At 37.0% G+C, this 14,116-nt stretch overlaps 2 protein-coding genes across 4 annotated transcripts; both read right to left on the bottom strand.

The window, feature by feature from the left end:
• Positions 1-10,016: 10,016 nt before the first annotated feature.
• Positions 10,017-12,357, bottom strand: pde6gb (phosphodiesterase 6G, cGMP-specific, rod, gamma, paralog b). Of its 2 annotated transcripts, none has more exons than XM_061304347.1 (4): positions 12,216-12,357; positions 10,805-10,972; positions 10,670-10,710; positions 10,017-10,581 (listed from the first exon to the last, which is right to left on the bottom strand). In XM_061304347.1, exons 2-4 carry the CDS (start codon positions 10,948-10,950, stop codon positions 10,505-10,507), a joined length of 264 nt encoding a protein of 87 aa, XP_061160331.1. In that variant the 5' UTR covers positions 10,951-10,972; positions 12,216-12,357; the 3' UTR covers positions 10,017-10,504. The 2 variants fall into 2 exon arrangements, with proteins under 2 accessions (XP_061160331.1, XP_061160333.1); XM_061304349.1 differs by lacking the exon at positions 12,216-12,357 and adding an exon at positions 11,782-12,202.
• oxld1 (oxidoreductase-like domain containing 1) lies at positions 12,348-14,104 on the bottom strand. Of its 2 annotated transcripts, none has more exons than XM_061304346.1 (3): positions 13,963-14,104; positions 12,640-12,976; positions 12,348-12,533 (listed from the first exon to the last, which is right to left on the bottom strand). In XM_061304346.1, the coding sequence occupies exons 1-2, from the start codon at positions 14,002-14,004 to the stop codon at positions 12,650-12,652; spliced, it is 369 nt and encodes a 122-aa protein (XP_061160330.1). In that variant the 5' UTR covers positions 14,005-14,104; the 3' UTR covers positions 12,348-12,533; positions 12,640-12,649. The 2 variants fall into 2 exon arrangements, with proteins under 2 accessions (XP_061160330.1, XP_061160329.1); XM_061304345.1 differs by lacking the exon at positions 13,963-14,104 and adding an exon at positions 13,351-13,956.
• Positions 14,105-14,116: the final 12 nt, after the last annotated feature.

Raw genomic sequence — 14,116 nt, 5'->3', positions numbered from 1 at the left:
TCTATAAATCAACCTATTTTAGATCTATAAATAAACCTATTTTAAACGTCTACGTTAGGTCTATAAATCAACCTAAGGGTCTATAAATCAACCTAATCTAGGCGTCTATTTTAGGTCTATATATCAACCTATTTTAGATCTAAAAAATCAACCTATTTTAGACGTCTATTTCTGGTCTATAAATCAACTTATTTTAGATCTATAAATAAACCTATTTTAAACGTCTACTTTAGGTCTATAAATCAACCTAAGGGTCTATAAATCAACCTAATTTAGGTGTCTATTTTAGGTCTATATATCAACCTATTTTAGATCTAAAAATCAACCTATTTTAGACGTCTATTTCTGGTCTATTTTAAATCTATAAATAAACCTATTTTAAACGTCTAGTAAATTGAGCCAAGATCAAGATTTTGCAAATTAATAAGGGTTGGGAAACTTCGTTGAATGACCCTACCTCGACAGTTTAGTTTTGACTATTTTAGGTCTATATATCAACCTATTTTAGATCTAAAAATCAACCTATTTTAGACGTCTATTTCTGGTCTATAAATCAACCTATTTTAGATCTATTTTAAACGTCTACTTTAGGTCTATAAATCAACCTAATTTAGGCGTCTATTTTAGGTCTATATATCAACCTATTTTAGATCTAAAAATCAACCTATTTTAGACGTCTATTTCTGGTCTATAAATCGTCTATTTTAGGTCTATGAATAAACCTATTTTAAACGTCTACGTTAGGTCTATAAATCAACCTAAGGGTTTATAAATCAACCTAATCTAGGCGTCTATTTTAGGTTTATATATCAACCTATTTTAGATCTAAAAAATCAACCTATTTTAGACGTCTATTTCTGGTCTATAAATCAACCTATTTTAGATCCATAAATAAACCTATTTTGAACGTCTACTTTAGGTCTATAAATCAACCTAAGGGTCTATAAATCAACCTAATTTAGGTGTCTATTATAGGTCTATATATCAACCTATTTTAGATCTAAAAATCAATCTATTCTAGACGTCTATTTTTGGTTTAAAAATCAACCTTTTTTAGACGTCTATTTTTGGTTTAAAAATCAACCTATTTTAGACGTCTATTTTTGGTTTAAAAATCAACCTATTTTAGACATCTATTTTTTGTTTAAAAATCAACCTATTTTAGACGTCTATTTCTGGTCTATAAATCAACCTATTTTAGATCTATTTTAAACGTCTACTGTAGGTATAAATCAACCTAAGGGTCTATAAATCAACCTAATTTAGGCGTCTATTTTAGGTCTATATATCAACCTATTTTAGATCTAAAAATCAACCTATTTTAGACGTCTATTTCTGGTCTATTTTAGATCTATAAATAAACCTATTTTAAACGTCTACTTTAGGTCTATAAATCAACCTAAGGGTCTATAAATCAACCTAATTTAGGCGTCTATTTTAGGTCTATATATCAACCTATTTTAGATCTAAAAATCAACCTATTTTAGACGTCTATTTCTGGTCTATAAATCGTCTATTTTAGGTCTATATATCAACCTATTTTAGATCTAAAAATAAACCTATTTTAAACGTCTACTTAAGGTCTATAAATCAACCTAAGGGTCTATAAATCAACCTAATTTAGGCGTCTATTTTAGGTCTATATATCAACCTATTTTAGACGTCTATTTCTGGTCTATAAAACGTCTATTTTAGGTCTAAATATCAACCTATTTTAGATCTAAAAATCAACCTATTTTAGACGTCTATTTCTGGTCTATTTGAGATCTATAATTAAACCTATTTTAAACGTCTACTTTAGGTCTATAAATCAACCTAAGGGTCTATAAATCAACCTAATTTAGAAGTCTATTTTAGGTCTATAAACCTATTTTAGATCTAAAAATCAACCTATTTTAGACGTCTATTTCTGGTCTATAAATCAACCTATTTTAGATCTATTTTAAACGTCTACTTTAGGTCTATAAATCAACCTAAGGGTCTATAAATCAACCTAATTTAGGCGTCTATTTTAGGTCTATATATATACCTATTTTAGATCTAAAAATCAACCTATTTTAGACGTCTATTTCTGGTCTATAAATCAACCTATTTTAGATCTATAAATAAACCTATTTTAAACGTCTACGTTAGGTCTATAAATCAACCTAAGGGTCTATAAATCAACCTAATCTAGGCGTCTATTTTAGGTCTATATATCAACCTATTTTAGATCTAAAAATCAACCTATTTTAGACGTCTATTTCTGGTCTATAAATCAACCTATTTGAGATCTATAATTAAACCTATTTTAAACGTCTACTTTAGGTCTATAAATCAACCTAAGGGTCTATAAATCAACCTAATTTAGGCGTCTATTTTAGGTCTATATATCAACCTATTTTAGATCTAAAAATCAACCTATTTTAGACGTCTATTTCTGGTCTATAAATCAACCTATTTTAGATCTATTTTAAACGTCTACTTTAGGTCTATAAATCAACCTAAGGGTCTATAAATCAACCTAATTTAGGCGTCTATTTTAGGTCTATATATCAACCTATTTTAGATCTAAAAATCAACCTATTTTAGACGTCTATTTCTGGTCTATAAATCAACCTATTTTAGATCTATAAATAAACCTATTTTAAACGTCTACGTTAGGTCTATAAATCAACCTAAGGGTCTATAAATCAACCTAATCTAGGCGTCTATTTTAGGTCTATATATCAACCTATTTTAGATCTAAAACTCAACCTATTTTAGACGTCTATTTCTGGTCTATTTGAGATCTATAATTAAACCTATTTTAAACGTCTACTTTAGGTCTATAAATCAACCTAAGGGTCTATAAATCAACCTAATTTAGGCGTCTATTTTAGGTCTATATATCAACCTATTTTAGATCTAAAAATCAACCTATTTTAGACGTCTATTTCTGGTCTATAAATCAACCTATTTTAGATCTATTTTAAACGTCTACTTTAGGTCTATAAATCAACCTAAGGGTCTATAAATCAACCTAATTTAGGCGTCTATTTTAGGTCTATATATCAACCTATTTTAGATCTAAAAATCAACCTAATTTAGACGTCTATTTCTGGTCTATTTTAGATCTATAAATAAACCTATTTTAAACGTCTACTTTAGGTCTATAAATCAACCTAAGGGTCTATAAATCAACCTAATTTAGGCGTCTATTTTAGGTCTATATATCAACCTATTTTAGACGTCTATTTCTGGTCTATAAATCAACCTATTTTAGATCTATAAATAAACCTATTTTAAACGTCTACATTAGGTCTATAAATCAACCTAGGGGGCTATAAATCAACCTAATCTAGGCATCTATTTTAGGTCTATTTATCAAGCTATTTATAGATCTAAAAAATCAACCTATTTTAGACGTCTATTTCTGGTCTATAAATCAACCTATTTCAGATCTATAAATAAACCTATTTTAAACGTCTACTTTAGGTCTATAAATCAACCTAAGGGTCTATAAATCAACCTAATTTAGGTGTCTATTTTAGGTCTATATATCAACCTATTTTAGATCTAAAAATCAACCTATTTTAGACGTCTATTTCTGGTCTATTTTAGATCTATAAATAAACCTATTTTAAACGTCTACTTTAGGTCTATAAATCAACCTAAGGGTCTATAAATAAACCTAATTTAGGCGTCTATTTTAGGTCTATATATCAACCTATTTTAGACGTCTATTTCTGGTCTATAAATCAACCTATTTTAGATCTATAAATAAACCTATTTTAAACGTCTACGTTAGGTCTATAAATCAACCTAAGGGTCTATAAATCAACCTAATCTAGGCGTCTATTTTAGGTCTATATATCAACCTATTTTAGATCTAAAAAATCAACCTATTTTAGACGTCTATTTCTGGTCTATAAATCAACCTATTTTAGATCTATTTTAAACGTCTACTTTAGGTCTATAAATCAACCCAAGGGTCTATAAATCAACCTAATTTAGGCGTCTATTTTAGGTCTATATATCAACCTATTTTAGATCTAAAAATCAACCTATTTTAGACGTCTATTTCTGGTCTATAAATCAACCTATTTTAGATCTATAAATGAACCTATTTTAAACGTCTACGTTAGGTCTATAAATCAACCTAAGGGTCTATAAATCAACCTAATCTAGGCGTCTATTTTAGGTCTATATATCAACCTATTTTAGATATAAAAAATTAACCTGTTTTAGACGTCTATTTCTGGTCTATAAATCAACCTATTTTAGATCTATAAATAAACCTATTTTAAACGTCTACTTTAGGTCTATAAATCAACCTAAGGGTCTATAAATCAACCTAATTTAGGCGTCTATTTTAGGTCTATATATCAACCTATTTTAGATCTAAAAATCAACCTATTTTAGACGTCTATTTCTGGTCTATTTTAGATCTACAAATAAACCTATTTGAAACGTCTACTTTAGGTCTATAAAACAACCTAAGGGTCTATAAATCAACCTAATTTAGGCGTCTATTTTAGGTCTATATATCCACCTATTTTAGATCTAAAAATCAACCTATTTTAGACTTCTATTTCTGGTCTATTTTAGATCTACAAATAAACCTATTTGAAACGTCTACTTTAGGTCTATAAATCAACCTAAGGGTCTATAAATCAACCTAATTTAGGCGTCTATTTTAGGTCTATATATCAGCCTATTTTAGATCTAAAAATCAACCTATTTTAGACGTCTATTTCTGGTCTATTTTAGATCTACAAATAAACCTATTTTAAACGTCTACTTTAGGTCTATAAATCAACCTAAGGGTCTATAAATCAACCTAATTTAGGCGTCTATTTTAGGTCTATATATCAACCGATTTTAGATCTTAAAATCAACCTATTTTAGACGTCTATTTTAGGTCTATTTTAGCTCTATAAATGAACCTATTTTAAACGTCTACTTTAGGTCTATAAATCAACCTAAGGGTCTATAAATAAACGTAATTTAGGCGTCTATTTTAGGTCCATATATCAACCTATTTTAGATCTAAAAATCAACCTATTTTAGACGTCTATTTCTGGTCTATAAATCAACCTATTTTAGATCTATAAATGAACCTATTTTAAACGTCTACGTTAGGTCTATAAATCAACCTAAGGGTCTATAAATCAACCTAATCTAGGCGTCTATTTTAGGTCTATATATCAACCTATTTTAGACGTCTATTTCTGGTCTATAAATCAACCTATTTTAGATCTATAAATAAACCTATTTTAAACGTCTACTTTAGGTCTATAAATCAACCAAAGGGTCTATAAACCAACCTAATTTAGGCGTCTATTTTAGGTCTATATATCAACCTATTTTAGATCTAAAAATCAACCTATTTTAGACGTCTATTTCTGGTCTATTTTAGATCTACAAATAAACCTATTTGAAACGTCTACTTAAGGTCTATAAAACAACCTAAGGGTCTATAAATCAACGTAATTTAGGCGTCTATTTTAGGTCTATATATCCACCTATTTTAGATCTAAAAATCAACCTATTTTAGACTTCTATTTCTGGTCTATTTTAGATCTACAAATAAACCTATTTGAAACGTCTACTTTAGGTCTATAAATCAACCTAAGGGTCTATAAATCAACCTAATTTAGGAGTCTATTTTAGGTCTATATATCAACCTATTTTAGATCTAAAAATCAACCTATTTTAGACGTCTATTTCTGGTCTATTTTAGATCTACAAATAAACCTATTTTAAACGTCTACTTTAGGTCTATAAATCAACCTAAGGGTCTATAAATCAACCTAATTTAGGCGTCTATTTTAGGTCTATATATCAACCGATTTTAGATCTTAAAATCAACCTATTTTAGACGTCTATTTTAGGTCTATTTTAGATCTATAAATAAACCTATTTTAAACGTCTACTTTAGGTCTATAAATCAACCTAAGGGTCTATAAATAAACCTAATTTAGGCGTCTATTTTAGGTCTATATATCAACCTATTTTAGATCTAAAAATCAACCTATTTTAGACGTCTATTTCTGGTCTATAAATCAACCTATTTTAGATCTATAAATGAACCTATTTTAAACGTCTACGTTAGGTCTATAAATCAACCTAAGGGTCTATACATCAACCTAATCTAGGCGTCTATTTTAGGTCTATATATCAACCTATTTTAGATCTAAAAAATCAACCTATTTTAGACGTCTATTTCTGGTCTATAAATCAACCTATTTTAGATCTATAAATAAACCTATTTTAAACGTCTACTTTAGGTCTATAAATCAACCTAAGGGTCTATAAATCAACCTAATTTAGGTGTCTATTTTAGGTCTATATATCAACCTATTTTAGATCTAAAAATCAACCTATTTTAGACGTCTATTTCTGGTCTATAAATCGTCTACTTTAGGTCTATATATCAACCTATTTTAGATCTAAAAATCAACCTATTTTAGACGTCTATTTCTGGTCTATTTTAGATCTACAAATAAACCTATTTTAAACGTCTACTTGAGGTCTATAAATCAACCTAAGGGTCTATAAATCAACCTAATTTAGGCGTCTATTTTAGGTCTATATATCAACCTATTTTAGACCTAAAAATCAACCTATTTTAGACGTCTATTTCTGGTCTATTTTAGATCTATAAATAAACCTATTTTAAACGTCTACTTTAGGTCTATAAATCAACCTAAGGGTCTATGAATCAACCTAATTTAGGCGTCTTTTTTAGGTCTATATATCAACCTATTTTAGATCTAAAAATCAACCTATTTTAGACGTCTATTTGTGGTCTATAAATCAACCTATTTTAGATCTATAAATAAACCTATTTTAAACATCTACGTTAGGTCTATAAATCAACCTAAGGGTCTATAAATCAACCTAATTTAGGCGTCTATTTTAGGTCTATATATCAACCTATTTTAGATCTAAAAAATCAACCTATTTTAGACGTCTATTTCTGGTCTATAAATCAACCTATTTTAGATCTATAAATAAACCTATTTTAAACGTCTACTTTAGGTCTATAAATCAACCTAAGGGTCTATAAATCAACCTAATTTAGGTGTCTATTTTAGGTCTATATATCAACCTATTTTAGATCTAAAAATCAACCTATTTTAGACGTCTATTTCTGGTCTATAAATCGTCTATTTTAGGTCTATATATCAACCTATTTTAGATCTAAAAATAAACCTATTTTAAACGTCTACTTTAGGTCTATAAATCAACCTAAGGGTCTATAAATCAACCTAATTTAGGCGTCTATTTTAGGTCTATATATCAACCTATTTTAGATCTAAAAATCAACCTATTTTAGACGTCTATTTCTGGTCTATATATCAACCTATTTTAGATCTATTTTAAACGTCTACTTTAGGTCTATAAATCAACCTAAGGGTCTATAAATCAACCTAATTTAGGCGTCTATTTTAGGTCTATATATCAACCTATTTTAGATCTAAAAATCAACCTATTTTAGACGTCTATTTCTGGTCTATTTTAGATTTATAAATAAACCTATTTTAAACGTCTACTTTAGGTCTATAAATCAACCTAAGGGTCTATAAATCAACCTAATTTAGGCGTCTATTTTAGGTCTATATATCAACCTATTTTAGATCTAAAAATCAACCTATTTTAGACGTCTATTTCTGGTCTATAAATCAACCTATTTTAGATCTATAAATAAACCTATTTTAAACGTCTACATTAGGTCTATAAATCAACCTAAGGGTCTATACATCAACCTAATCTAGGCGTCTATTTTAGGTCTATATATCAACCTCTTTTAGATCTAAAAAATCAACCTATTTTAGACGTCTATTTCTGGTCTATAAATCAACCTATTTTAGATCTATAAATAAACCTATTTTAAACGTCTACTTTAGGTCTATAAATCAACCTAAGGGTCTATAAATCAACCTAATTTAGGTGTCTATTTTAGGTCTATATATCAACCTATTTTAGATCTAAAAATCAACCTATTTTAGACGTCTATTTCTGGTCTATAAATCGTCTACTTTAGGTCTATATATCAACCTATTTTAGATCTAAAAATCAACCTATTTTAGACGTCTTTTTCTGGTCTATTTTAGATCTACAAATAAACCTATTTTAAACGTCTACTTTAAGTCTATAAATCAACCTAATTTAGGCGTCTATTTTAGGTCTATATATCAACCTATTTTAGATCTAAAAATCAACCTATTTTAGACGTCTATTTCTGGTCTATTTTAGATCTATAAATAAACCTATTTTAAACGTCTACTTTAGGTCTATAAATCAACCTAAGGGTCTATAAATCAACCTAATTTAGGCGTCTATTTTAGGTCTATATATCAACCTATTTTAGATCTAAAAATCAACCTATTTTAGACGTCTATTTCTGGTCTATAAATCAACCTATTTTAAATCTATGAATAAACCTATTTTAAACATCTACATTAGGTCTATAAATCAACCTAAGGGTCTATAAATCAACCTAATTTAGGCGTCTATTTTAGGTCTATATATCAACCTATTTTAGATCTAAAAAATCAACCTATTTTAGACGTCTATTTCTGGTCTATAAATCAACCTATTTTAGATCTATAAATAAACCTATTTTAAACGTCTACTTTAGGTCTATAAATCAACCTAAGGGTCTATAAATCAACCTAATTTAGGTGTCTATTTTAGGTCTATATATCAACCTATTTTAGATCTAAAAATCAACCTATTTTAGACGTCTATTTCTGGTTTAAAAATTAACCTATTTTAGACGTCTATTTTTGGTTTAAAAATCAACCTTTTTTAGACGTCTATTTTTGGTTTAAAAATCAACCTATTTTAGACGTCTACTTTTGGTTTAAAATTTAACCTATTTAATACATCTATGTTTGGTTTAAAAATCAACCTTGTTTAGTCAATTTTTGGTTTAAAAATCAACCTTTTTTAAACGTCTATTTCTGGTCTGAAAATCAACTTAATTTTATCTTTATCAGCGATCGGTCGACCACACAAAAGGTTTCAAAACTTTTACTTCAACCTTTGAATCACTGCAGTATTGTCGAAAAAGCTGGTCTTGAGTTTGGGAGGAAAACAATTATCTAATGAACAGTTTTGAACAAAAAAAATGGTCAAGTCTTACAATATGTCCGACTTTGAGAGAAATTGAAATGGGGTGGTGTGCAGTGACGTGCGGTGAGGGTTGGTGAGGGAGGGAGGCACTGACTCAGAGTCCGATTTACAAACGTATTGCATGACGCTAAGGCACGGACTCACAAGTCCGATTTACATGCATACATGGTTGCTATCCCATTCTTGATTCCATTGAATGACATTTGAAACACACCACTGTACATTTAAACACACCACTGCAGCATTCTTACCTTTACTTGTCAACGAAGTCCATTCTTCTGGACGAAGATCTCGATGACAGGGAAAGCAGTAAAGTGGATTTTGGGCAGCACAACCACAAAGCCAGTCGTACCAATCCTTTTGAAAGGAACGTGTTGTAGTCCGTCCCGGGAGGCCCGTCGTTTGAATGAATCCTCGCCAATCTGCCGTTGGGCTTCCCTTACTTATGGTTTCTTGCTTTGACTGAAAGTCAGCTTTTGAAAAGTTTCTTATTTTCGAGATGATCTCCTCCATTGTCAGGGAAAATAGAGCCAAATAGCAAGGCGTTAGCACCGAATGTTGTTTTTTCTTCTTAATTGACTCGTGTCGTGAACTATTAGCCGCAGGCTCACTATCGCCCCATCTTTGGGGCAAAGGTACTGGCTGCCTCAAGGCTCGTCTTTTCACGCGCTCGCTGACTGCAAGCAAGCACGCGCCGTTTGCACGCGCTCAGTATAGTGTGGGAGTGGTGCACACTCTCGCACGCACGCACGCACGCACGCCCTGAGAGGCACTACCTGTCACTACGTCAGCCTCCATGATTCTCGTCTCCCGTTGTTATTTGAACAAGAAATACAGCTATTTTGAAAATGAAAATGATCCTAATGTATAGGAAACACACCCCAATTGCATTAAAAGCATGGACCACAGGACAGATATGATGTTTTATTATAGGATTCATTTTTTAACAACTTATGGTGACAGCTGAGGAAACCATGTTGAGCCCTTTACCGCCCCTGGTGGCAAGGTGAGGCAGTGCCTCCTATGAGTGCACGTGCCTGTTTGCAATGCTGCCGAGGAAAAGCAAGCAAAGTGAAAGCACATACAAGGAAACGACTGCAAACGCGTCAACGATGAGGAAAGCGCAATGAAGTCACTTCAAAGTCAATTAAGCGTGAAAAAAAGATAGAAGCCAACACGTCGAGCGAGTCGACCGTGAGCCAAGACAGACGGACGACAGCTGGACGGAGGACGTTTGAGCCTCAACGCCAGGGCGCCTGACACAAAATGCCATCTAAACACGAGCGGCTGCCGGTAACGATAAAAAATAGATTTTTTTTTTTTTTTTTCCTGTGTGTGTGTGTGTATTTTGGGAGGCTTGTGTTTGTTGTAGCTCAGCGTTGGCGAGTTCCAGCTGAGCTCAGATGATTCCGTACTGGGCCAGCTCGTGCAGCTCCAGATGATTGAAGGCCTCCCACGGGCAGATCACCGTGATGTCTAAAAGAAACAGGCAGGGGTAGCACACACAATTGAGCAGATTGAGCAAAAGATTGAGCAGAGGAGCCCCAAAAGCAGGAGGACTCACCGGTTCCCAAACCCTCCATCCCGGGGATATCGTCGCCGAAGCTGCACGCAAAGAAGGACAAAAAGGGAGCGTGACCACAATGCGCACAACAGCAATGGATATTGGCGTGAGCACGCTCCATGCGGGTGGACGCACCCCTGAACGCCCTTCTTGGGCGGCTTGCTCTTGAACTGCCGCGTCTGCCTCTGCTTGAACTTGGGGGGACCCTTGCGCGGGGTGGCCGGGCCGCCGCTCACCCGCGTGGCCGACTTGACGTCAGGTTTGGGCGTCTCCAGATTCATCTCCGCCGCCGCGGACGCTTTTCTGCGGAACACGTCAACGCAGCACTCGTAGGCGCCGAGGGCGAGACGGAACCTCGGCGACGTCGAGGTAGCGTTTCTGCCATCGAGGAGCGTGTTGACGTCTTCGTGTTGTCTTGAGGCGGACAGATTGCTCGCCAATGACGACGACGCAACATTGGGTCAGCGTGACCCCGGCACCGCGCGATAGAATGGGGGCTAATCCTAATCCCGGGCTCACTTTCCTAATCTGCCTTAGAGCTGGTTAGCGCCCAAGTGCTGAGCACACACTGGCGCACTTAAGCGATGACGTCCAGCTGCGGAACACAAAGCACTTTGAAATGACGGCCTGGAGAGCCAGGCCGGCGGGAGAGGCCCGAGGTGTGCTCTTTCTCTCGACGTTGCCGTTAAAAGGTGTGCTCTTTCTCTCGACGTTGCCGTCGAATGGTGTGCTCTTTCTCTCTACGCTGCCGTTAAATCGTCCAACACTGACCATGGAAGTATTTGACGTTGTAAAAACCTTGTTCAACTTTTGACATTTCAAAAGACGGCAACCGACCGACCGTAGTGTCACATTTCTTGACACCATCTTTTGGGGCAAATCACATGAAATGTCACTGTTGAAGTCAAGCATTGCCAATAAAATGTCCCTTGAGGTCTTTTGGACCTGCATTTTCTTGTTATATCGTTACAAGAAGCTACAAAGGTCTTCTCGATTGGTTTTGGTTGGTCAAAGCATATTATCGCAAAATCCGAAAGCGCGCAGGATGATTTGAGCTCACATTTGCCCCAAAGTTCCCCGGGTGGACCGACGGACGGACGCGTTCTACTCACGTGCTTGTTTGCTCGCGTGACCGGGGGCCAGAGGACAGGACGGCAGATGAGCCCGACACGACGACGGCTGCCTTTTATATGGGCGAGCGGGCGGGCGGGATTAGCGGGGACACGCCTCGATAGGCAAGCGGGGCTGGCCAGACCGACCGACCGACCGACGGACAGACCGGCAAGCATAGACTAGACAGCTATGCCAGATGGACAGACAGATACGAGAACAGCAAATGGGTGGAGCTCAACCAACACGCTTTGGACGAGGCGCTTGCAATCTGAAAAGAATACGCACCCTGACAAAAATGACAAATCCACTCGGACGTAGCGGGACCTGACCCTAATCGTCTGGTAGACAGGCAGCAAGATGGGATGGCAATTGCCAAGACAGACGGACAGAAAGGCGGAGAGACACAGGAGGAGGCCAACTGGCGCCGACTGACCTGAGCTAACGCTGCTCGAGGCCCCGACCATGTGGCTAATCTGTCATTTTCCGTCACGTCGTAATCCTCCACGACGCCTTCTCACCTTGCCGCTGCGACGAGCCATCGACAACACCACGGCCAGCGAGCGACTTGGATGTGGCACCGTTTAATTAACGAGACAGATGCAATCAATGGTACCGCATGCGCACGCCAGCTTTACGGGTCGAGGCGCCTCGCGACCAGACTTGATGACGAGCCGTCGGGCGTCTCGTCGCCGCGTTCCGGCGACAACCGCCTTGCTCGCAGACAGGAAATCCCAAACCGTGCCGGAAAGTTCTGCACACACACACACCCACCCAAGCGAATGCCCAATGGTGAGCGGTCGCCTCACGGTTTTCCAAAGTGGAGTGTGCCGCGTGTGTCACGTGCGCTTCCAACATACCTGCCTGGGCTCACGTCTTTTTGAGGAGTCGGATCTCCATCTTCAAGAAGGCCTTGAGGTTGTCGTCCAGCACGTTCTCCTCGACGGCGGCCAGCGCTCGCTCGCTGCCGCTGTCGTCGCTGTAGAAGGCCACCAGCTGCTCGGCGTGCTCGATCCACACGCAGTTGTGGCAGCCGCTCATGCAGCAGTGGGCGGGGGGAGGAGGAGGAGCGCGGGGATCCGGACGACAGGGGGCGCTCTCCGGGGGGGACGGCGGCGCGGGGGGGAGGCTCGCGTCAAAGCACCTGCTGCGGGCGCTCCGGCCGAGTGGAGCCCACCCCCGCGACGCCACCCACAACTGCAAAACAACAACAAGGTGAGGGGAGTCGTCGGCTCGACATGCGAGCCCCCCCCCCCCCCACCCCTACAAAAATCATTTTCTCCAATATACTGCATTCGATTTTCCATTTCAATTCTTGACTCAGCATTTGGACAGAGCCTCGTTTTAGCCAAATCGTGTCAAATTTACGAAAATGATATTACAGACCTTAATTGCTATCTAGTATGACATGTCATTTGAGCTTTTCGCCTGCTGCTTTGAAATCGAGAAAATGGGTTGAAGCTCGTCTTGAGCAACGAGCAGCTTCACGGGAGGAGCATCGATTCGCAAAGAATAGGGGAGGGAAAAAGAGATTCCATCAGTTACGTAGCAGGCTAACGGTGGCTACCAACCTTGCGTAAAGACGCGGACGACCTTGTCGCGTTCGCCACCAAGTATACCATCGTGAGATAAAACAAAACAAAAAACTGAGTATTTGGACGTGTTGCTCTCCAAACTATGGTCTTGAGGAGAGAAAAATCTAACTGATGTCTCTAATCCGTAAACGAGAGCGTCTTTCCGTTCTCCCGGAAGCAAACCCTTGTAAACAAAAGCATTGATTGGCCGCGAGTGCGAACTACGAAGCATGTAAACAAAAGCATTGATTGGCCGCAAGGGTGGAATACGAACCAATCAGAATCGACTAATAGCGGCGCTAGCTAACCAATGGACAAGCGGTTGAGGAAAGGCCATCCTGTTCTCCGTGTCATTGTGGCACATCTTTGATACACGAAAAGACTCCCAATTTATGTCTCGAGAGAGAGTGGGAGCGAGGAGCAGGGAAGAGAGGCAAAAGGAGAGGCAAGAGAGATAGAAGTAAAACAAGCCTCTCCCATACGGGACTTTAAACACTCTCACACGGGCCTGCAAGCTTTTTTCGCCCCATTGCTTTTCTCCTCACTCATTTGGGAGTCGGCCTGAAGCCGCGCCAAGGCTGTCGACAAACAAGTATGCCAAACATTCACCGTGTCGTGAAGCACGGCGCCTGTGCAGATGTGGCGCTCCATCAGGTGTCCTGGCTCAAGGTTTTTCTCACAGCCTTAGCTTTGTGCTGACCTGACAAAGAGAACATTGTGCACGACTCGTGTGCTCCTCCTCCCACAAGCGGGCCGCCAAAGA

The sequence above is a fragment of the Syngnathus typhle genome, linkage group LG18 (genome assembly GCF_033458585.1).
Source record: "Syngnathus typhle isolate RoL2023-S1 ecotype Sweden linkage group LG18, RoL_Styp_1.0, whole genome shotgun sequence".
Lineage (NCBI taxonomy): Eukaryota > Metazoa > Chordata > Actinopteri > Syngnathiformes > Syngnathidae > Syngnathus > Syngnathus typhle.
This window is presented reverse-complemented; position numbering and strand designations above follow the sequence as displayed.